At 39.5% G+C, this 23059-nt stretch overlaps 1 protein-coding gene across 3 annotated transcripts in view; it reads right to left on the reverse strand.

Moving 5' to 3' along the window:
* Positions 1-23059, reverse strand: part of LOC133443995 (neural-cadherin-like) — a 119689-nt gene that overhangs the window by 37766 nt on the left and 58864 nt on the right. For all 3 annotated transcript variants that reach the window (XM_061721402.1, XM_061721401.1, XM_061721403.1), the window contains exons 9-16: positions 22498-22666; positions 21720-21890; positions 17889-18061; positions 11118-11285; positions 8644-8893; positions 7507-7634; positions 6899-7085; positions 1131-1274 (exon numbers count right to left, since the gene is read on the reverse strand). In XM_061721402.1, coding sequence (XP_061577386.1) covers positions 1131-1274; positions 6899-7085; positions 7507-7634; positions 8644-8893; positions 11118-11285; positions 17889-18061; positions 21720-21890; positions 22498-22666 — 1390 coding nt within the window. The remainder of the gene's footprint in view (positions 1-1130; positions 1275-6898; positions 7086-7506; positions 7635-8643; positions 8894-11117; positions 11286-17888; positions 18062-21719; positions 21891-22497; positions 22667-23059) is intronic.

Raw genomic sequence — 23059 nt, forward strand, 5'->3', positions numbered from 1 at the left:
GTGACACCACAAGTGTGCTTCTGATTTTCTATGAAGCTTCAGGATTAGTAGAGTTTCACGTAACCCTTTCTTGCATTGATTACCTAATTAAATGGAAACTTTCTGTTTGCTTCCGTGAATTTAATTAAATACTAATTAAACGAAAGGGGTGCTGAAAAAAAAGTTGTAAGGGTGGAAAGCAGTGCAATGGACTCTGAAAGTGCCCCTTTGGGGAATGATTTTAAGGCTCGGGTAGGGTTATTGGATGCAGTTTAGCAAAGAAGAACTTAGTATCTGGACCTATCTGACGTGTCTCCATCGGGACCATTCAGTCTAATGCTCTAACGCTGGAATAGATGAGATAATCTTCTGGAATGTACAGTCTTTGATTTCAATCATCCTGTTTGGGTGAAAGTAGCTACAATCCCATGTAAATGCACTAATCTGAACTATTAACACAGCTCTAACTGACAAAATGCTCCGTCTCCCACAGGGCTCTGGCACGGCTTACGGCAGGCAGACCCAGGGTGGAGCTTTTAAACAAGACAGATTGAGCATGGTCTCTGTGGTGCAAATGCAACAGTCTGGTTACTCTAACATTGGGGGTTGGTGTTATTCCATAGCTATTCATCATTAGTGTTGCAGGCCAGCCTAAGCTGCACCCCCGCTCTGCATAAATACTTGATTAATGGGCCTAAACATTCCCGATAAAGGGATCTTAGGCTACTTCTGTACAGAGGATGAGCAACTGCTTTATTGCTTAAATCCCGCCCACCTACTGTGTGGGAGCTTGTCACTCTTTTTGGAGCATATGTGCTACAGTGCATTACCACACACTTTAATGACTACTAAATCTGGAACACTGTTTGATTTTAGCAACATGATTTTTGCAGGGCTCAGGACAGACTGGAAAAATACTCTCTCAGGATGACTATATGTATACTTCTACATACCGTGTTAATCAGTGACTATTTCCCAAACAGTTAAGTGAAGATCTGAAAAATGTATTTTGAATGTTAAATTAATATGAAAATGCCTGAAAAGTTTCACACATTTTTTTTATACTCCTGGTTCTGGTTTTTGCAATTATTTAACCTTTAGTTGTAGGATAAGACATCAATAAAATGAGTCTGTTCCTTCATCAAGCGTACCTTCATCCTCATCATTAGCACTAACAGTGACAACAACCAGGCCCACGTCTGCGTTCTCGTCAACACCAACTTCATACAGGCGCTGAGCAAAGACAGGCTTGTTGTCGTTGACGTCGCTGACGAAAACCCTCACATATGCGGTGTCTGCAAACAATGACAGAACAGCAGAGCATTAAACATCATCCCACTCTCGCACACACACACACACACACACACACACACACACACACACACACACACACACACACACACACACACACAAATCAACCAGTCTTCCATCGCACATTATTCTTATTCCATTTATTTTTTGATTGTTTTTTTTTTTTTTATTCATTTCTTGCGTTTAGTGGGAAAGAGTTATTTAACTTCACTCGATTTGCTTCACTTGACTGAGTACGCACACATATATACATGCAACATTAGCAATTCCAAACGTTATTTATGGACAGTGATGACAATATTATAACAGCATCACAGCTTAACCTCTTGAAACTGACACTTTTTTTTGCTGATAGCAGATACAAAAACTCTTAGCTGGGAAAGTGAAATATTCATAAGATGGCAAGTGCTCGTGTCTTATTCGTGTCTTTTCATTATACTGTTCATTCCTTTAGTTCAAAAGAGTAAATTATCTGCTCAGAGGGCCCATTGGTGTCATGTTCATTTGGAGCTGCAGCTCTAAGCGATGATGACGGTGGAATGTGGCTTTATTTTCTTGGCTTATTTTTGCATGTCTGTTCTCCTTCAGTGTATCCCAGGGGTGACAGAGAGACAGGTAATGTTTGCAGTGCAGATGAGCCTTCTGGATGTTGTAGATATGTAGACACAGCTGAAGCTCATTGCAAATGCTAAGCAGTCCTGGCGACCCCGGAGGGCTTTGCTGCTTCGAGATATAACCTACTACCCCTAATGCTGGCTTCACAAATACCTACGGGAAAAAGACTAACTTCTGAGTGCAAATGTCGTATAAATCACTAGATAAGGACTGAGATTTTCTGACTGCTAAAATGTAACAAACATACACCTAACTCAGATGTATCATATTTGATACATACATTTCTGAGACCTCTGCACCAACCTTATAATTGAAAAAGAAAAAATAAACAAATCATTCATCTATTCATAATGATACAAAAAAGTATTATAAAGACAAATTGGGTTCTTAATTTCCATACGATAACATTCCATATGTTATTTCATATATCAGGATGTATAGGGTTAAAAAAATAAACACATTTTTAAAAAAAGATTAAAAAAAGAAAAAGATGTAAACGACAACAGATGTTCACCCTGCTATTTCACTGACGAGTGTTGTGCTTTCCAGCCATGCAAATGGATAAATCACATTTAGATTCCCCTTTCAACATTAATCCCAAGGTATAAATGTAAACCAAAGCAGTTTATTTACAAAGCAGGGCTCAGAGGTCACCCCACTGTAGATTTATAAAGACAGGTTACATTTTTTAGATGATGTTGAAACCACAATAAGGCAGAAGTCAACGTCAAAGTTCATTCTAATCTGAGAAAGGTTTTAAGGATCAATAGCGTACATCCCGCCCACATGGCAGACATGGTACAACTGCCTCAACATTGACAGCATTGATAGATACATAGATAGATAGATAGATACAAATTAAAAAGTAAGAAACAATAAAGGGAGCTGCTGCGACCATCATACTATCACTTTAAAACTATTGCAGTATTTATCAATGACAGATGATGCGATCCTCTACATATTACGATGAAGAAGCCTCTCTGTGCTTGTGGTCTATGGATGAAGTTCACGTGTCAACACAGCGTGTGACACCATCGGGTCAGTTATTAGCTACAAAACCAACACCCCAGCACTTGCTTGAAGATCCATGCTACGCTTCCTACTTTCCAATAGTTAATCTACTCATTTTTACTGTAATTCCAATTATTTATTTAAACTTTCCCTTTGATTAATATAGTTCAAATTATGTCCCGAAACACACTTTTTTGTGGCATTTCAAACAACTATGACTAATAGGTACTGATGTCTAATATCTAAATGTCTTATCAGCCATGTAGACATGGTGAAGATGACTTGTTGAAGTTTTAACTGAGCATTAAAATGGGGAAAACAGGAGATTTAAGTGCCTTTGAACGTTGCATGATTGTTGGTACCAGACAGGATGGCTTAAGTATTTCAGAAACTGCCAATCTCCTGGGTTTTTCAGGCACAACTATCAACTACAGAGAATGAAGAACAAAGACAACAACAAAGAGAAAATATCCTCTGAGTGTCAGTTGTCTGGACAAAAAGGCAGACTTGTTCAAGGTACAACGTTAAAGGTTCAAGGCAAAAGAAACTTGAGTAACCACCTTACAGGTAAATTATGCAGAATATCATCTCTGAATGCACAACATAGAAGACCACACCAGGGGCCAGTCCTGCCAGCTCAGAACAGGAAACTGAGACTACAATTTGCACAGTCTCACCTCCATTAGACATGGAAGATTTGAAAAACATTGCCTAGTCTGATGAGTCTTGATTTCAGCTGCAACACTCAGGCGGTAGGGTAAGAATTTGACATAAACAACGTGAAATCCTGGATCCCTCCTGCCTTGCATCAGCGGCTGAAGTTGTTGGTGGTGTAACGGTGTGGGGAGTATTTTCTTGGCCAACTTTGGGCCTCTTAAGCCGCGTTTATACTTGCAGTTCAGAACGCGTACGCGAGACGCAGGATACGCGTGACGTCACGTCTCGCGTATCCTGCGTATCCTGCGTACATTTGACGCGTCGACGTGCACGTTCTCAAAAAGACACTGAACGCGTACGCGACCTGCAGTTCTCGCTCTGTCTGCTAGTATCGCTGTTCCCGGTCTGATCCCGGCTGGCACGATTATGCTGCTCTCCCCTGGAGAAAGTTCCCCGTGCATATATTTATGCAATATTTAACTTCCCCCCAGGGTTTCCGTTGTCCGGTAAAATATGCCGAAGTCCGGTATTTTATAATCTCTCCGGTCAAAATACTCACTGGTGCTGCGGGACTAGAGTCCCCGGGAGTACCGCGGATGGCGAGCCCCGGCCGCCGAGCCCCGGCGACCGAGCCCCGGCGACCGAGCCCCGGCGACCGACCCCCGGCGACCGACCCCCGGCGGAGGTACGCGCCGAGCCTCGGTGCCTCCCGGAGCCGGGAGGAAGCGGAGCCGGGAGCCAGGAGTCAATTGACGGGACTTATTTTATTTTAAATACTCTGTTTTTCAATAAAAATACTATTGAATGACTTGGAATCATATTAGGAACAATACATTTTTTGACCATGTTAATCTTTCTTATATATTGACATCTACTTCTCCATATGAACCTAAAATTAACTGGATTTATTGTTTCGTCATTCTTGTTGAGATGGGTGAGGAGAATGCTGGATAAATTAGTCTGGAAAGCCTATCCACTTTTGATAATAAGCAATAATAATAAGATAAGATAAAATAGTCCTTTATTATTACTCCCTCAACGGGGAAACTCACGTAGCAGAAGTACACACACACACACACAGGGAAGGGGGTAAAACAGTAATATAAATAAGTAATACACATTAAAAAAAGAGTAATAATAATAATAATAATGTTATGGTTTTCTTTAGCTTCCTTCTAGGCACCCAGAGCTTTACAGAGATCATTATTCATTCACACACATTCTCCCCGGTGTTAGCTCCGTTTGTAGCCGCAGCTCAGCTGCCCTGCAGACTGACGGGAGCGTGGCTGCCATATCGCGCCAAACGGCCCCTCCGACCACCACAAACATTCATACACACTCATACACATTCACACGATGTTATAATCTCCTACATCATCCAATATTGTCCTGTAAAAGTGTTCGTTTTTCTAATCTGCTACCGCTGCTGCTGCTACTACTTCTGCTACTTAATATAAGTAGCTTTTCCAACTGTTGCTCTGCTTACTGCCCCCTATCGGTCACCATCGGTATGACAGGCTCTACTCGGGTGTTACGCGACGTACGCAGTGGAGCATGAACAGACACAAAGCAGGCTACGCAGGCTACGCAGGTTACGTGCGTAGAGTATATCTCCGGCTTTAGTATCAATTATGAGCAATGTTTGAATGCCACATCTGAGTATTGTGTCTTACTACGTCCATTCCTTCATGACCACAATGCAACCATCTTCTGAGGTTTCTTCCAGGATGACAGCTCACAAAACTTAATCTCAGACTGGTTTCTTGAACAATGACAATGACATGACTGTGCTCTAATGGCCTCCGCAGTCACCAGATCTCAATCCAATATAACATATTGAGCTGTGGTGGAACACGAGAGTCTCATCATGGATGTGCAGCTGACAAATCTGCAACAACTGCCGATGCTATCACGTCAGTATGGACCAAACTCTCTGAGGAAAATTGAATTTTTGCCATGGACAGGTAAAATTACCACTCGCACCACAGTTGCTTTCACCTTCCACATCTTTTCTATTGTACTCCTCAGCCCTTGTTATATTTCCATCTCTCACATTGCTTCTTGACATTAGGCTTAGTCTCTTGGGATTGCAATGCCTGTAACTAATGCCTTATCCCCCAGTGTGTCAACCACCATAATATCTGGTTGTTTAGTAATTGGTGCTTGACCGGTACCATCAAATGTCTTTGGGCTGTGAATCCTGCTGATGATGGGTGTTTGTTTCTGGGTAAGGGTGAGCCATGAGTCTCACACCCTGGGTAAAAACCCGTGAGTGAGAGACATAACAATGTCATTCCGAATGATGTAGCCATGGTGTGGTTATCTTGTTGATCAAATATTTTGCCTAACTTCCATGCACTTGAAAACACCGTCCTTGCAGTACGAGTTAATCCTTGATGTTTTGTCAGTGGTATTATAGCAATCTGTAACAGTGAATTAAATAAAAAGTCAGGGGCTTTTTCCTCCAGTGAAAGGGAAGTTTTCCTTTCTACTGCTGTCAAGTCAACCGCGGAGCTGCTGCGAGGTAAAACATCTCTAAATTCAGGGACAAGATATTTATCTCAGGAAAACATGTGTTCCTCCAGATAAATGCCTTACAAGGTAAATACAATCTCTAAACTCCTCAATGGAATTAATGCTATTTTCTCTCTTTCACTGGAAATTCTGTGTTTTCTCCAATGTTTTTCTTAATCTCTTTCAATAAATAAATGCAATTAAATGCTTATTTTTTCAAAATATGCATTTTTTCCCCCTTAAAAGTCTAATATATGATCACTTTACTCTTACCTTGAGCATACAATCAAAATGTTGAGTTAATAATGTCCAAAAATTAACAAGAATGTTTGTTTTTATTGATGATACATTCCTCAACATAAATCCATCTTTCCCCGGGGGTTAAATTTGTTCTTCCTCCTGTCTTTGTGCTCATGGAACCCAAACTATAACACGCTATACAGGTGTGGGAATTGTTTCAGTTTCCCGGTGTACCTCTTGGCAAGAAATAAAAGTGTTTATTAACAGTATTTGTGCTCAACTATTCCTTTAGACAATAGTAAATGTACAGGTTTACAGAGTCCATAAATCCACCCTCCCCATTTATCATCAATTTTAAAAGATGTCCCATGCAGGCAGCACAGCACTGACTTTAAAGAAATAATAGTTAAAATGGATTTTAGTTTAGTAAGTTTTTACAAGGTAAGGAAAGGTTTTGAAATGACTGCCCAGAGGCAAAGCCTTAAATAATCCAGTCCCTTCAGGCGGTACCATTAGGGCCAAAAATATTCAATTATGCCACAAATAATATGAAATTGAACATTCTTCTGACCTGTGTTTGGCTGTTTGTTTTTTCCAGGTCGTGCTGACTCTTGGCCGTCTTCTGACTGGACTTCCAGTAAGTAGGAGCTGCGGGCCTCGCGGTCGAATACAGCTTCAGTGAAGATGATCCCATGTTTTGGGTCAATGCGAAACAAATGGTGGTCACCGTTGCTGTCATTCAGCAGAGAGTAAGTGATCTGTGGAGCACAGGTAATTTGAAGATTAAGCGACACCACACACACTCCAGTATCAACCTGCATAAAAAGCGGAAATTAAAGAAGCTGTAGCAGAAAAATGTCACGAGGTCTCCATCATACTCCCAGAGTTTGTCCCCTCATTAAATCAAATTAATACACTCTATTCCACCAATATTGTCACAATCATTTAGACAGCCGGTGACAGCAGCTCCTATCTCTACCTTGGCAATGCAGTGGAACAGAGGCTCCCGCACTGGAGGGTGTGTTGTGTGATGTTACATAATACACCCTCTGGTGTGACACAGATGATTACACACATGACAGCAAGGAAACAGCTCATCGTATATCAGTTCGAGAGCCTTCTGTAAAAGCTTGTGATTTCTTGTTGTTCCGCTGCGTGAACAAACAGAACGCCACTAACCTCTCCGTTAAGACCCAGGTCTTTGTCGTGCGACGACACTTGGAGGACTGAGGTCCCTATCTGGGCTCCTTCTGTTACTGAGGCCTCGTAGATGGAAGATGTGAAAAATGGCACGTTGTCGTTGACATCTTAGATCAGAAGAAAGGTTTAATAGCAAAATGATCATTTCACACAGAATGTCAACAACAGGTTCTTAAATGTTTTCGGAAGTACTAGCAGAGGTGGACAGAGTACTCGACCCCAGTACTTGAGTAAGAGTACAAATACTACTGGTCAAAATTTACTCCGTTACAAGTAAAAGTAGCTCAGTCAAAATATTACTCGAGTAAGAGTAGAAAAGTACTTGCTTTTAAAGGTACTTGAGTATCCAAAAGTAAATGCTTTTGAATTTACTTTAAGTAAAAGTAAAAGTAAGAGTAAGAGTAAAAGTACATTTCAAAGCAGAGAGGTAGTTCTGCTTCGGCAGACACAATAAACATTAGAAAATAAATGTCTGTGGTCTGTGGTTACTCGGTCGAACTCAAACATTGAGTTAAGATACGGCCAAGGATTTTGTGAAAGTCCCTGCTCCGAGTCCGGCTCATTATCAGACTCAGACGACTCAGCGGATTGTCTTTCTTCTCCTGACGCAGGCGTAGCCATTGTTGCAGCTCTGTCTTGACTTGTTGCGGCTCTGTCTTGACAAACACAGGCTACTTTGGCGGTATCGTTTTGAGGAGGCTTGACGTATTTCCGCTTTACGTACATCCCAGTGGAGAGCGTGCACTGTGATAGGTCTCCTCCTTTGACAAAAACAGCTTGTGTCCAATAGGATTTTAGGGAAGAAGAAAAAAGAGCAGACCTGAAAGTAACGAGTACTTTTCAGCCTTTCTAGAAATTTACTCGAGTAAAAGTAAAAATATTTGTCTTGGAAATGTATTAAAGTAAGAGTAATAAGTACCAAATAAATCTAATACTCAAGTAAAGTACAAATCCTCTGGATATGTACTTAAGTACAGTACTCAAGTAAATTTACTCCGTTACTGTCCACCACTGAGTACTAGTAGTAGTCACTAGTAGTAGTCCAACAGTCTGAGAAGGAAACTACGAATGGTTTTATGAAGTCTAGTGATCTAAGAGTAAAAGTGCAAAATATACCTGTAATGTTGACATAAACTCTTGTGAAAGCAGCAAGAGGCACTGCAGCCACGTTCTGGGCCCGGACCTGCAGAGAGAAAAAGGGTGTGGTCTCGTAGTCCAGCGGCTCAGAGACCAGAATGAATGCAGAGCCATCTTCCCGGTTTGGTGACAGGTAGAAACGGACTGGCATGTTAGTTTCAGGGACCATCCCATCTTCAAGGTTGTAAGTCACCCTCGGATCACCCAGCTGAGAGGTCGCCTTGACTGTCTAAAAATGATGATGATGAAGTTAGAGCGGGACATTTCTTGGCTGATAGCCTGGATATCATGTTACGTTATATTTACAAAAAATACTAGAGTACAAAGGGAGAAAAAAAACTGGGTCAAGCAAATCATTAAAAATACTTAAACCAAAACCTCACCAACAAGAAAGAATTTGTTTTGAAGTATAAGCTTAAAAATGATCTGTTTGGTAGCACATCATAGGTCGGAGTAGGAGTAGTTTGAGGAACGGAAATATCTCATCTTTGAATTTTACCAAATGAACTCCACATCATGTAAAAATGTACTATGTGCTATGATTATTAGAGCCCTCAACAACCCTTAACATGAACAAACTCCAGATTTTTGGAATGTTGTAGAATTACGGAGGCTATTTACATTCTTCATCTAAAAGAAATCAAACTCACTATCTCATGGTCTTTTGCAAGATTTGTTGGTTTTAAATAATTAACCAGTGTTGCAATTACATCTTCTATGTTCTTAGTTTTACAGGGACGTGTGGTGCAGTAAATAAGCTTTGAGTAAGACGGGTGAGGTCTTATCATAGATAAGTCTCTGCTTCTTCATTCCTCTGAGTAGTTTAAATCTCTAAATTCTGATCAAAACATCATCTTTTTTTAAATTATACTATTCTTGAGCATTGATTTTTTTTTTTGTCTTAATCTAGGCTGCTGACTTTCAAATAACTTGGAGGACAGAATGAAGCTTTCATCAGTGCATTCCAATCTGTGAGTTTGGTATTTATTTTTTTTTATTTGGAACCAAACACACACACACACACACACACACACACACACACACACACACACACACACACACACACACACACACACACACACACACACACACACACACACACACACACACACACACACACACACACAATAAATCATTTGACTTTTTTCATTAAATGATGACTTTTCTTTTTTTTTTTTACATCATTAAGTATTTGTTCCTCCAGGTCTAGGACCAACAAAATGAAATAGTTGAAAAATGAAAAGTTATGGCATTTCATTAAATTTTAGACTTTCAGTTTCTCTGTAGGACAAATGTGGTCAGATTAAATGAGAAAGCAGAGAATTGCTTTTTTTCTCTCTTTAATATATGACCTTAAAGTGGCTAAGTAAGTAAGGTTATGCCAGAAACCTTCACTTTTCAATTTTATAGCTGCCCCAGCATTTCAATCAAGTGATAAAATAGTATTTTCTTTCTTTTTTTCTTATCTCTGCAAATTAGTAAGTTAATAGAAATGCTCATACATGTATTTTTTCCAGTTTGGACTCAGCCAGACTCTCTGTTTGTCCCTGCTTTAGGTCTCTGTGCCAGTCATGCTTATCCTTTCTTGGTTTTAACTTCATGCTCAGCTGCTTTGAGGTGCTAAAGACGGTTATCATTCTAGGCTTAAAGGAATGGTTGTGCATTATGGAAAATATTGTTATTCAGTTTCTCGCTGAAAGTCAAATGACTACCCTCATGTCCGTTTGACTTCCAGCTCAGAGCCAATTACCCTCGCTTGCCATGAAAGCTGGTACGAGAATTAATCTGGCAAAACAAATGAGACACCATTTGTTAATATGGGCGCTTCAGGTCAGCTGTTAGGCAGTATTCCTTTTCTTTGTAAGCTTTGGATCAAGTTTAGCTGTTTACCAAGCTTTTTATTATGTCGAGAAAACTTGCTGCAGGCCACAGCTTCATAATTAACAGGAATGGAGGAGTATCAATCCTTACATTCACATGAAGAAAGAAAATAAGCCTATTTCTCAAATTCCAACCTGCTCCTTTGTTTAAAGGAGAGGAAGTAACACTATTTGGCAAGTGACAGGCTACAGGAATTTAGTGGGGTTGTATTAGAAAGATTGTGTCATACTATAGTTATGTTTATCACAATGATTGATGACCGGAGGAAGAACTTATTGTCTGAAAGTTCTGAAGCGATTCCCCTTGTTGTGAACAACAAAAAGGATTTTAATCATCTCCAGATTGATAGCTTTATATTTTTCACATCAAAGGCATTTTTAATTTGTTTAATTGCCCCAGAGTCATCCGACTTCCTTTAGAAAAATGAAATTCTGTGTCAGCTTTCTTCTACACATGACACAAAAACACATGAACAGATTTCTTTTCTTTTCTTTTCTTTTCTAGTAACTGGAATGGGCACAGCTACATCTGTCCTGGTATCAACAGTTTAGACATTAAAGATGTACTCATACCACTATAGGGGTGTCCCTGGCAGTGTTCTCAGGTATAACAACACTGTAGCTGTCTTTCTCCCAGCGTGGGGGCTGGTTCTTCACATTAGTTATGGTGACCGCCAGCTCCACAGAAGTGCTGCGATTTCCTCCATCAGTTGCTATGATGTTCCGCGTGATATACGTCCTCTGTAGGAAACAGTAACAATTCAGACATTAAACGGTTCATTATATTATTATTATCATCATCATCATCATAGGTACAATGGTAATGCAGAACATACTCTGCTTCTTATGGGTTTTTTTCTAGTCATAATTTCAGTTGGCATATTGTTAATGCTCTATAGGGCATAAAGAGATCTTCAAAAGTTACTACGCCTACGAAGTCGTTATCAATTGGATTATTGTAACCCACTGGTCTGGAAATGGCTGAAACTCCTGATTTGTGGCCCATGCTTTTCCATCCAGACTTGATAACGCCATAAATTAACTGCATATTACTCACGCCTGAAGAATTTCCCATACTGACCTTTGCAAAATGGCAGTTAGTAGCCATTATAAAACCTGTCAGAGGGAAGGTGGTAGCCACTATTTTAGCACTAAAGTGTTCTATCCGAATGTGTTAAAAATGCTGAAGTGAGCAAGGTATATGACCCGCTAGTCCCCCTTGTATGATCAGAGGTAATCCTCTAAATGTGTTCAATCTTACTCCCGGCAGAGCGTTCAGCAGTTTGTGACTGGATGGCCCAGGAACCTTCGGTAATTAAAAATAGAAGTTGCTGTGCAAAATGTCACACACAAATAATCACCCCAATAAATCAGAGCACTTGTTCAGGAATGTATTTAGATTTGGAAAGAGGGATGACAGAAAACCGGAATGACAGCAAAATAAAGGAACTGTTGGCTGCTCATGCCAAGGAAGACATTTCTCTGCAGATTAGCGATACTGACACAGTCATCTACAAAAAATTGTTAAAATCCTCCATGGAGGCAAGTACAGAAGCAAATTGTAAGTGATTAAGGAAAATTAAATTACTTGGAAAATCATCATTGCTTGGGTAGCAGTGAGCAAAGTTTAATCTGAGACCACGACTGTCAAGGCGTTTCACAGCGGGAAGAGATGCTGACCCAGTGGACCCGCATCGCTGGAGAGGGTCATTCAGTCAACGCTGCTGACTCTTACACATGGTTCAACTGCTTATCATCAAAGGAAAGGGATTCTGTTTCAACATCTCTTCATTTAGGGGGCGGGTTAGGAGTGGGCAACTGAGCTGGACATCGTTTGATATGAGCAGTTCCATATCAATCAGGACATGTCCAGCAGCGCTTGAGCCAGACCGCTCACAGTCATGCAGCGCTGTGAGCAGTCTGGATGAAGAGACAGGTGACAAGTCTGGCCCGTTTTGTGCCAAAATGAAGAGGAGGCTCAAAATTCTTAGATATCCTGTTTAGCACAAATGAGGCTGAATGTTGGATACTGTTGATTTAATTTCTCCTGCAAAAGTGTTTAATGAACAGGTGTGCATAAATGTGCAAACTTGTTTTTTTGTTCTTTTATTTGCTTAAGATCTTCTTATATAAAAAGTATGCCATATACAACTACAAAATCAAATCATTTTCAGTTGATTTCTTAGTTGTAAAAAAATAAAATACACAAAACAGTAGATGTATACACCCCAAAACCCCTCTAGCTTTGTTATTGTACCGTAACTAAATTGATATATCAAATCAATTACAATTTAGCAATTTAGTTTAGTTCCCTCTAAAGAGGGATATAAAAAGTATGTTGTTACCAAGATAAAGAACGAAGTGAAGATGTACTAATCACTTTGTCAGAAAAAAAAGAAGCTCTAATATGAATTCAATTATTGCAGCATTTTGTCCATAACATGCATTATTCTGTCTGTGCAGAGACTCATTATTGCCTGTGAAACCTATTGTTGTATATCTGTAATCGTGCAGCACCGGTCAAAATAGAAAAAAACATTCTACCTCAAAATCTAAATCATATTCCCTCCACAATCCAGTTACAATTTGTGAAGGTCTTTTGCAAAGCTTAAAACCAGAGAACAAAGATTGTAAGATGGACTGTCCAATGTGGACCCAGCACCAGAGGGGTTTAAAAAAAAAAACATTAATGTCTGGCAGACTTTGTGGTAGCATCCAACAAAGGTTTGAAATTTAATTTGAATTAATAGTTTCTTATCTCAACCAGAACATATTCATAAAGTATTCTAGATATAGTTCACAGCAACCTTTTCCATCCTCACCACTTAATTATCCTTGGAGCTGTATTGTACAGTGTTTTGACACTTCCTGCGCTGGGCTCTGCCTGGACTGTCTTACAGTACGGCATAAAAAAGAAAAAACCTGCCTTTGTTCAGCAGTCTTTCTCCCCATATTTTGCTGAAATGCTTCATGTCAGTAGGAAACTGTGCTGTGTATTTTGCTTTGAAGTGTAGTGCATTTATTTTATTCATCAACACCGATTGGACTATAATCAGAAACCGATGAGAAAATCAAAATGAAGCATCATCTCAGACCAGCTGAGACATTTAACATTTAATGAATTGCTTTTATAATTTTAGTCCAGCCACGAAGATTGTGGGATGATACAAATAGCTTTTGAAAGCACCCTAAAATATGCAGGATCTTTGGTTTGTGAGGTTTTGGACCTAACACTTTCAATTTTGCATGAAGTCAGCGGTGAACTTCTGAAGTCAATATAGCCAGAGACATCCGACAACAATGTGCTGAAAAGTACGCTGAATAATAAACAGCCCTACACTGCAACGGTCCATCCAACGACTCCCTTTTTTAATAAATAGAGGGCAGAAGAAAGGAGGAGAAACACTGATAAGTCACAGAAAGTCAACAAGATGCTCATAAAAAATGTAAACTGAAAGTGTTGCGTAAATGACCTCTACACAGACCCAGTTCAGACCCTGGATTAAAATTCATCCTAGGAAATCTGATTACCAGTGGCCCATGTTGATGCAAAATCTGAACACATTTAAAGATTGATTCAAATGCATTTGAGACACATTTGAGAGTGGTCTGAGACACTTGCATCTACAGTCTCTTTGTAGAAGAGACAGGAAAGCGTCCTGGGACGGATTTAGGGACTGGCTAATAAACTGATGTTATCAGCTTATGCAATTACTCAGATGAGTTTATACACTAATACAGCTCTTTGTCATTTGATTTCCTCTAGCTGATCTGTCCTTGTATTGCATACTTTTTCACTTGTATTGTACATATCCTTTGCTGAATAAAATTTTGTGGCAAATGATCTTCATCTTGCTATTTCTGAATTCATGTTTTGTTTATTTTTTTGCGAGTTATATCCAGCTGCTGCCTCTGGTGATTACAAATAACAAGTCAGCATTTGGGTGCACAATTTGATCCGAGCAGTGAACCCACATGCTAAGTACCAGCCGCTCAGGGAAGATGTCAATGCAAGGTCTGAAAGAGGCCCCGAGTAAATGCCATAATACTTGGGTTTTAAAAAAGGACATTTATATTCATTTAAAAAATTACCCACTTTGTCAATTTTAAGTTTTTATATGCCAAGACATGATTAAACAAAAAAAAAAAAAAAAAAATTCTAACTCAAATATTTTGTTCCACATAAGGGCTTGAACATACATGAATACAACTGTACATGAACAGCAGCATACAATATAATACACTGTGCCGTAACTTATTCAACAAAATTTGAGCCAAAATGCAGTAATTTGTAGAAAATGATTAATAGCGTACACAATTAAAAATCTGGAAAAAAACAAAACAAAAACACACTGAATGTTTCCATGGCTCAGTCACGTACAGATCTTTGTCTTATAGAAATGCTCTTGTGAGACCTTGAAAGAGCCGTGCATAAACAAATTCCAACAAACCTCCACAAACTGAAGCAATTTCCTCCAGAAAATGTGTCTAAAAGTGCTTATCTAAGTTAGTGAATTATAAGGTGCAGCCTACTTTGTTTATAAGTCTTATTAACAAGTCTAATAACAAGTGTTATTCACAATCATTTTAATATTATTACTGCATCATATGTATATATATATATATATATATATATATATATATATGTATATATATATATATATATATATATATATAATATATATATATATAAAATACACCTCAGAATTGAAACAAGATGTGCTTTATTTTTCACGTCTGTATTTACATCTTAAGTAAATGGCTTTCTGCAATGTTTTTGTTGTTGAACAGATGGTAACATTGAAGTTGTTTGCATCGTTTTTGAGTTTCCAGTGTTGTAGTTACAGTAATAGCTTTAAATAGATGCCTTGTCTTACATAGCTGAGTGCCTTCAGTTTCCCCATCAGAGTATCAGAAGATAAATGATGATTAAAAAAAGTCCTGAATTCATTAAGCCAGAGTAATTAAACAGACACAGTTGCTGTGTGATAATTAGCTCTTTAAAAATGTGTGCCATTCATTAAAGCAATCCTATTCTACAGGCTACAGAAGTATTGTGTTTTTCCTAAATACAGCCTGTCTATTTCTTTTTACTGTGTATGATAGTCAACAAATATAAATAAAGGAGTCTCAGCTGGTTGAAATGTGTCTAAAAGAAATTGTTTAGCCTGAATTAGTTTTCTACCATCGTCCTTCTCCGTGGTATTTTTCTAACTTGTAGCACCTCAGGGAGCAGACATAGTCCACATTGGTAGTCGCAAGCAGAGGCACTTTGATGTGGCTCGTTCATTAACTTTGTTGACACAAACCCAAAGGCCAAAGTCTGATACCGCCTCAGTCAGTCAGTACGTGCACATGCAGCGATTCAACCTGGTTGCAGATCTGATCAGATAATGACATGCAGAAGATTGGATCAACTTGTCTGAGTACACATGCTGTTCTGAGATCAGACTGAATCAGATTGAATAAACCAGTGTAACCAGAGCATGGCTGACTCCGTGACGCTAGGTGGCGCTGTACCCGAGGTAACCATGGTAACCATTTCAACAAAGAGCCACTTCCGGTTGACCTCTGCTTAACAACAACAAGGAAAGAAAAAAGTGAATTCTCACTGCTTTCCTATTAATAATCTGTCTAAAACAGCCTTTCTCAACCTTTTTTCAGTCATGACACCTTTCAAAAGTGAATAAAATCTCACGACACCCCAGAGTAAAATATAATTAAAAACCGCGCTGCATCGCTCTGACTGTAAATGCGAATCTTACACCGTGTCCACACTGCATGCGACGCGAGCGAGCGTCAGCGTCAAAAACAGTTCCATTGCTTTATGATTTATTTGCACTGTCTATACTGGTTGCGAGCGACGCGGCGCGCCGTTTTGAGCTGGACTTTTGTCGCACGCCCTGCTTCTATTTTCTTCCTGTCGGTCGCGTTGAAAGCCGGTTGAAAGTTGGAAAAAAAAGGTGAAAGCGCTGTAGGAAACAGTCATGGATGAGGACGGCTGATCCAGTTAGTTGAAATGAGAAGTTATCTCTATGATTCCTCCTCATTTCACTACAAAAACCTCAATAAAGTGGCAGCTGCTGGAGGGAGATCACCAGAGAGCTGGCAAAGGGAGCGCACGGGCGGTTGGTGGGGAGAATAAAAGGAGAGTCTCGGGCGGGTGAATAAAGGCAGATTTATGGTTCCGCGTAAAATCGACGGCGTACCCTACGGCGTAGGATACGCGGCGACGCGCACCGTTCGGTGAGTGCGCCGCGTACCCTACGCCATAAGGTCTGCGTTGGTTAACGCAGAACCATAAATCAGCCTAAGGCTGCAGGCGGCGTGTGAGCAACGGATGACTAAGAGGGAGAATAGTTTCTCCAGGAGTGGAAGCAACGCCGGGCCAGTTATGCCACAGTTTGCAGATTGATTGTTGATGCGTGGGCTAACGTGTTTGCTGGGACTATTTTGCGAGCTTTTGCAAAAGCGTGCATTTCCGAGGCGCCTCACGGCACGGAACGTGACTCTGACAGCGAGGAGTTCGGACTGGCACAGCTGATTTAGCGGAGCTCTTTAATGCAGAAACAGAGGATGAGACTTAATGGGTTTGATTAATGTAAAAACTGAAATAAAGTAGCCTACAATCAAACAAAGTTTTGCTCCCGCTGTATTTTTAAATAGCACGCTTGTGTGCGTGTGTGTGTGTTCTTGTGTGTGTGCCTTTTCGGTCGGTGCGCCGTGTGTGTTTCAAATACAGAAATGACACAAGACTGAGGCCTTTCCACACGGCGCCCGTATGGTCGCGAAAATACAGTATTTATATATGAAATGTCAGAATAGGAAATATTTTGACGACACCCCTGAAGCAGTCAAACGACACCCCAGGGTGCTACTGAGCAGCGTCACGTCGTCTCCTTTCACTTCCAGGTGAATCCCCTCCCCCGGGGGAAAACCCCACCCGGGGGAAAATCTCGAGCATGCGCAGACTGTAATATCTATGTCCCCGTTCACATGGCATTAACAAGGCGGTTGCGACTGGCTTGGGACTGGCTTATCTAGGTGCTGCAAGCGGGTTGACGAATCCGGTCTGATCAGATTGACTGGACTGACTTAAGGTGTTCACATGCAGTTTAAAAGTCAGTACGATGTGTGCAAATGATCTCCAACCAGGTTGAATCGCTGCATGTGCACGTACTGAGTGTGTGTGTGTGCGTGTGTGTGTGTGTGTGTGTGTGTGTGTGTGTGTGTGTGTGTGTGTCTCACTGTATGCATCTGTTTGAATGTGTGTAAGTGGTTCATGTGTGCGTTTGTGTGTAGGTCTGTGTATACTAGCAGACCTGCTACTGACTGCTGACCAACCTGAGATATGGGCTGGTTTACGTACACCCATCCGGTGACAGGGTTGACCTGCAGGTACTCCGGCTGCTCCGGCGACATGGAGTAAGTGATGACTGCATTAGTGCCGAAGTCATCGTCGTGAGCTGCCACGCGCAGGAAACTGGTACCAACCAAAGTGTCTTCTCTCAGGAAATCTAAAAGGATAGGCATAAATTATGTGCACTCAGTTTGTTATTCAAAGAGATGAAATATGTTTTTTTTAGCATCTATTATAGGGTAAAAGATGGTCAAGTATGTCTGGTTAAAATACAGCAATAATTCTGGATTGTTCCCTGTGGTGACACAATTCATTATGTAGCAGGAATGAAAGGTATTTTCTGTTTTTCAGAATAAAACCACATTTAGAGGCACCCTCATACATGCAGTCATATGAAAAAGAACGTACATTCTCTTTCAATTTTAAGACTTCATGGTTCAGGGTATGATTTTAAAAAATGTATTAAAAACACCTGCTCCTTCCTAGATGTTTAAATGAATTAAATATAATCTAAGATAAACAACATCACCTTAGGTATTACATTATGTCATTACTCATTAGACAAAAACTAAAACGGATTCCAGAAGAATTATTTCCAAAACTATGTAGACTCTTACTGCCTTTTATCAAACAAAGAGAGTCAGCAGCAGCTGTAGATGCTCTTGATTAATTTAGATCAGCAAGAGTGAGGATCTCTCAGCGGTTTGCTGATTTGGAGTGTTCAGTGCGCTATCACAATGGAGTAAAGATATCAGTAATCCTCATAAAATACATTTTTGCTTTGAAGGGTTGAGGCCATTTCATGGTATCATTTAAAAATGAGTGAGACTCTTCAGAAGTAGAAAACATTCATGACAAGAGTCCTCTCAAGTTCAGCTCAAGGTCAGGCCGTGATCCAGATAACAGACATAGGCACTTTCCATTACTCCTTGATTAGTTCAAAACCAAATGTCGAAAAAGAAATCCTCTAATGAAATGGCACTAGTTAAAAATACTCCATAATATCGAATAAACCTTTTTTGCTTCCAGTAGGTGGTTTTTCAGGCAATTTGATAATCCACTTATTCGAAAAAGTGTGATGGAAATGCTTTTGCAAACTTGCACGTCTCTGGCAGCGCTAGCTGTGATGTAGCCAGTCAATCTAACATAATTAAAATCTAGTTTCCAGCTGTTTTTGGCCTCATTAATATGATGTTGTTGTGCTATAACACTATTTATTAAGGGCTTTACCTTGGAAAAAAAATCATTGGAATGATCATCTCCTGCCTTCATCATATATCTATTTTCTCAAAAACGGTAGCAGCAATCGCAATAATTTATCAAAGACTAAAGATGTTTTAGTCAATTTTCTTCAGCATTGAGATTTTCTCATTCGTTGTTTTGAGGTGATGTCTTGCAGGACAAAACAAGAAGAGTTACGAGAATTATGCTTATTTGAAAAATACTGCTTAAACACCAACCCAACCCCCTGAAGCGCTACCATTATTGAACTTCTAGAGATTTAATTTTCTTTTGTGCAAAAGTGTAATGGAAAAGTGATTCTTTGCCACAATCTGGCCTGCTTTGCATTTGTGGCTCAATTACAGCACTGGTAAATGTTATGCACACCGGACAGCCTAAAAGGTGATGAGCTGGGCCTAACTGGGGTAAGGGCTTTAGATGTACTGCATCACGCCCTCAAAGGGGTGTTTTGTGGGAGGAAAATTTGCAAATATCAAGAAAAAAGAATGTAAGTGTTTATTTATTTATTTTTTTACTCCCTTAAACTCCCTAACTCAAACAGCTGACATAGTTGGTCTTAATCGAGGGTACCGTTGGCATTGATGGCTCTGTTGCACTACAGCAAGTACTTTCAGGGCCGAATACTTAATCTTCCGGTCATGTCTGGTGGATATGTAGATGAGTTTAACTAGCCACACTCACCTTGACTCAGCATCACTGGTCAAGGTCTAATGTGAGCCAAAAGGAAAGTGCAGATGCTATGCATGCTTGCGTAAGCATTTTTGCTATCTGAAGAAAATAATCATAGAAATTGCAAAAAGCCCCAAGAGCTAAATCTGATGATGATTTGAAAAGCCCATCCAGTATGGATTGTTTGAGAAGACTGCCAAAATAGAGACTTTTCTTTATGGGAAAAAAAAAATGAAAAGAGTCTGGCTACAGAGCTCAGATTTGCAAGGTTTCATCTTAACAGACCACAACACTACTGGAACGTCTTTTGTACAAATTAAACTAAAGTGCAGATGTGTGGTCATAATGTGCAGCACCGACTTTGGTGGAAACCAACAAGGTGGTGGTGAGGTAATTAATTTGGGCTTTTTTTTTTGCAGTCACGACACCTTGCAATTACTGCATTGACCACCTGTCTGACAGATAGAGCTAAGCTAATAACGAGTCATACAATAGGACCATGATTGGAAGCACAGCTGCAAATCTATAAAATCATGTATGACAATTATGATGCATTTGCCCAGTCAAAGTTCAGCCATCAAATGCTTGAATTGCTGTGTTGGGATTGCAGGAGAACTATGAATAAATGAATACCTACACATATTAAAATGTGTGAAAATCCTCCCAAAACAATGTGAGAGACTGACACTATCAGACATAAAATGATTACTTTCTGGTTATCGCTGCTAAAATTTGTTCGACAAGCTGTTGAATCACGGGATGTGCTCATGATTCAAATGCTGCTTCTGAATTCCAGCTTAGTGTTTGATACGTAAATTATGCCACAATCTAATATGCCTTCTGTTGTTGTACATCTGAGGTTGTTATTACCCAAATTTAAGAGCTGACCGGAGGAGATAAAACTGACAAATGTCCTGATACTTAAAACTGTAGAATTGAAAGAGAGTGAACTTCCTTTTTCAGATGGCTGTCTCCTTAAGTAGGGATGTTATATTAGGTTTCTTGTGTTTTCCCCTCACTTTCACTATTATAGAGCACCGTTTTATTCTTAATTAAATAAATACTTAAATTAATAAATAATCCATGACATAAATAAAAATGACAATGAAATGAATACAAAAATCATTTAATATAATCAGATTTTTTTTAAATGACAACTTATTTATTTCATGACAAATCATTTCATAATTGTATATTTTTATTAGACTTTTATTTAGTAATGCCACTTTTATTTAAGGGCTGTTTTTATTTCATTTTCTTATATTCAAATAAAGGGGCATGGCTTTCTATGTGGGTTTGTCCATAATTTGTTATTGAGAAAAATATAGATTATATTACATTTATTTTTTATTTATTTCAGTCATATTTAATTATTTCATGGAATATTTACTAAATAATAAAATCATTATTTATTTAACTGAGAATGAAACAGTGCTACACAATATGTCATATTTATTTGTTTGCATGTAAAAGATATGCAAAGTTATGAAGACTGCAGTCTGCATCAAACTGCCTGAAATACTTAAAATTTCAGATGTTTTTTTTTCTACAACTCTCCACATCCTCAGGAAACGGAAATTATTCCCTTATGCCTAGTTTGCTTCACATCAAACAATGAATGAGCAGCTACCTGGCACGTCACCATTTCTAACCAAACAACTGACCAGCATGAGGGGTTCTGTGGTGAGGTAGACTTTCAAGGGATAAGTGCTAAAATGAATACTATTTTTTTTGGCTACATATTTCAAGCAGGAAGCAAACACACATTCTGTAGCAATGTGAAGTGTGAAAAAAGTATTGGTACTTTAAATCAAATTGATTTTTTTTTTTTAAAGTGAAGGACATATGGGGTTGTGCTTCACTGTTACTGTTAATGCTGTGAATAGTGTGTGTGCAACACTTACACTCATAGCGCAAATTCTCAAACTTGGGGCTGTTATCATTCTGATCCAATATCTGGATGGTGAGCTGACAAATGCCGATGAGCGGCTCCTCGGCCCAATCAGTGGCCGTTACTGTAATCGAATACTCTCTCTGCCGCTCCCTGTCGAAGCGCCTGGCTGTCACGATCACTCCTGTAAAGTCAGAACCATTATCAGCTCCTTCACGAAATTGACAAATATTGCACACGTGATTACATATAAATTCAGTCAGCGGTTTTCCAATTCGTCCAACTCAGTCCCCCCCATCCATCAATCCATAAATCAAGTCAAGTAAACAGTAATGAGTTTACCATGAATAAGCCAAGCATTCCTTTCAAAAGCAGAGACTTTGTTATTAAATCTGGAGATAAAGAAGATACAATGGAAGCTGGAAAGAAGATGAGTGAGGGAATAACGTACTCACTTCTCATATTAAGGCTTCTGAATAAGCTTCTATATTTGCCTTCCCCTTTATTATGCACAATACTTTTTCATACTGAATATACATTCAGCTTTCATGAATGGTTGCTCAACATACAGGTTTTGGGATTTGACTTATTTTCTTCTAAAAAAGAAGTTCAATAATGTTAACATTTAATCTTCCTATACCTGTACGTCCTCTCTTCTCATATCACACTTCGTCTAAAAATTATTATCTGCTGGTTACAATAAAGCTGCAGCACTGTCTATCCACAGGGTACTTTAAATTCCATGTATAATTGAGACCTATTTATCTCCCGACAATTCTTGACTGCTCTACCTGTGTCTGGATGGATTTTAAAGGCGGGCATGGCGCTGTCTCTGTGCATTAAGCCATATTTGACTTTTCCATTTGCTCCCTCGTCTGCATCCTCTGCATGCACTTGCAACACAAAAGTCCCCGTTGGCTGGTTCTCTAGCACTGAAGCCTGCTCACGGTACGCCTGGCACTGAGGTTAAAAAGAGGGATGGGGTAGTGCGGAAGGAAAGACAAGCAAATACAAGGAGCAATTCTTACATATATTGTCAGAATATGTTACAATAATGAGAAAACAAGGATCAAACAAAAAAAACAAATCATTGAGCAGAAGGTCAGTGCACATGGTGCACTGGAAGGTATTGTGCATCAGCAAAATACAGGAGTAACAGATTCAGTTGCTCACATATATGGAAATGGAAGCACTTTAAATTATTTCTTTTGAGGAGCCAGCAGAGAGGAGCTTTGTTTTTGCCAAGAATTCAGTCCATTCCCCCTAATGATCATACAGTGTGTCCCAGATTAAAAGCCTGTCTCTGGAGTATTTCATTTTCTAATCATATATGAATGCAAGCTACTCTTGCAA

The sequence above is a fragment of the Cololabis saira genome, chromosome 5 (genome assembly GCF_033807715.1).
Source record: "Cololabis saira isolate AMF1-May2022 chromosome 5, fColSai1.1, whole genome shotgun sequence".
Taxonomy (NCBI): Eukaryota; Metazoa; Chordata; class Actinopteri; order Beloniformes; family Belonidae; genus Cololabis; species Cololabis saira.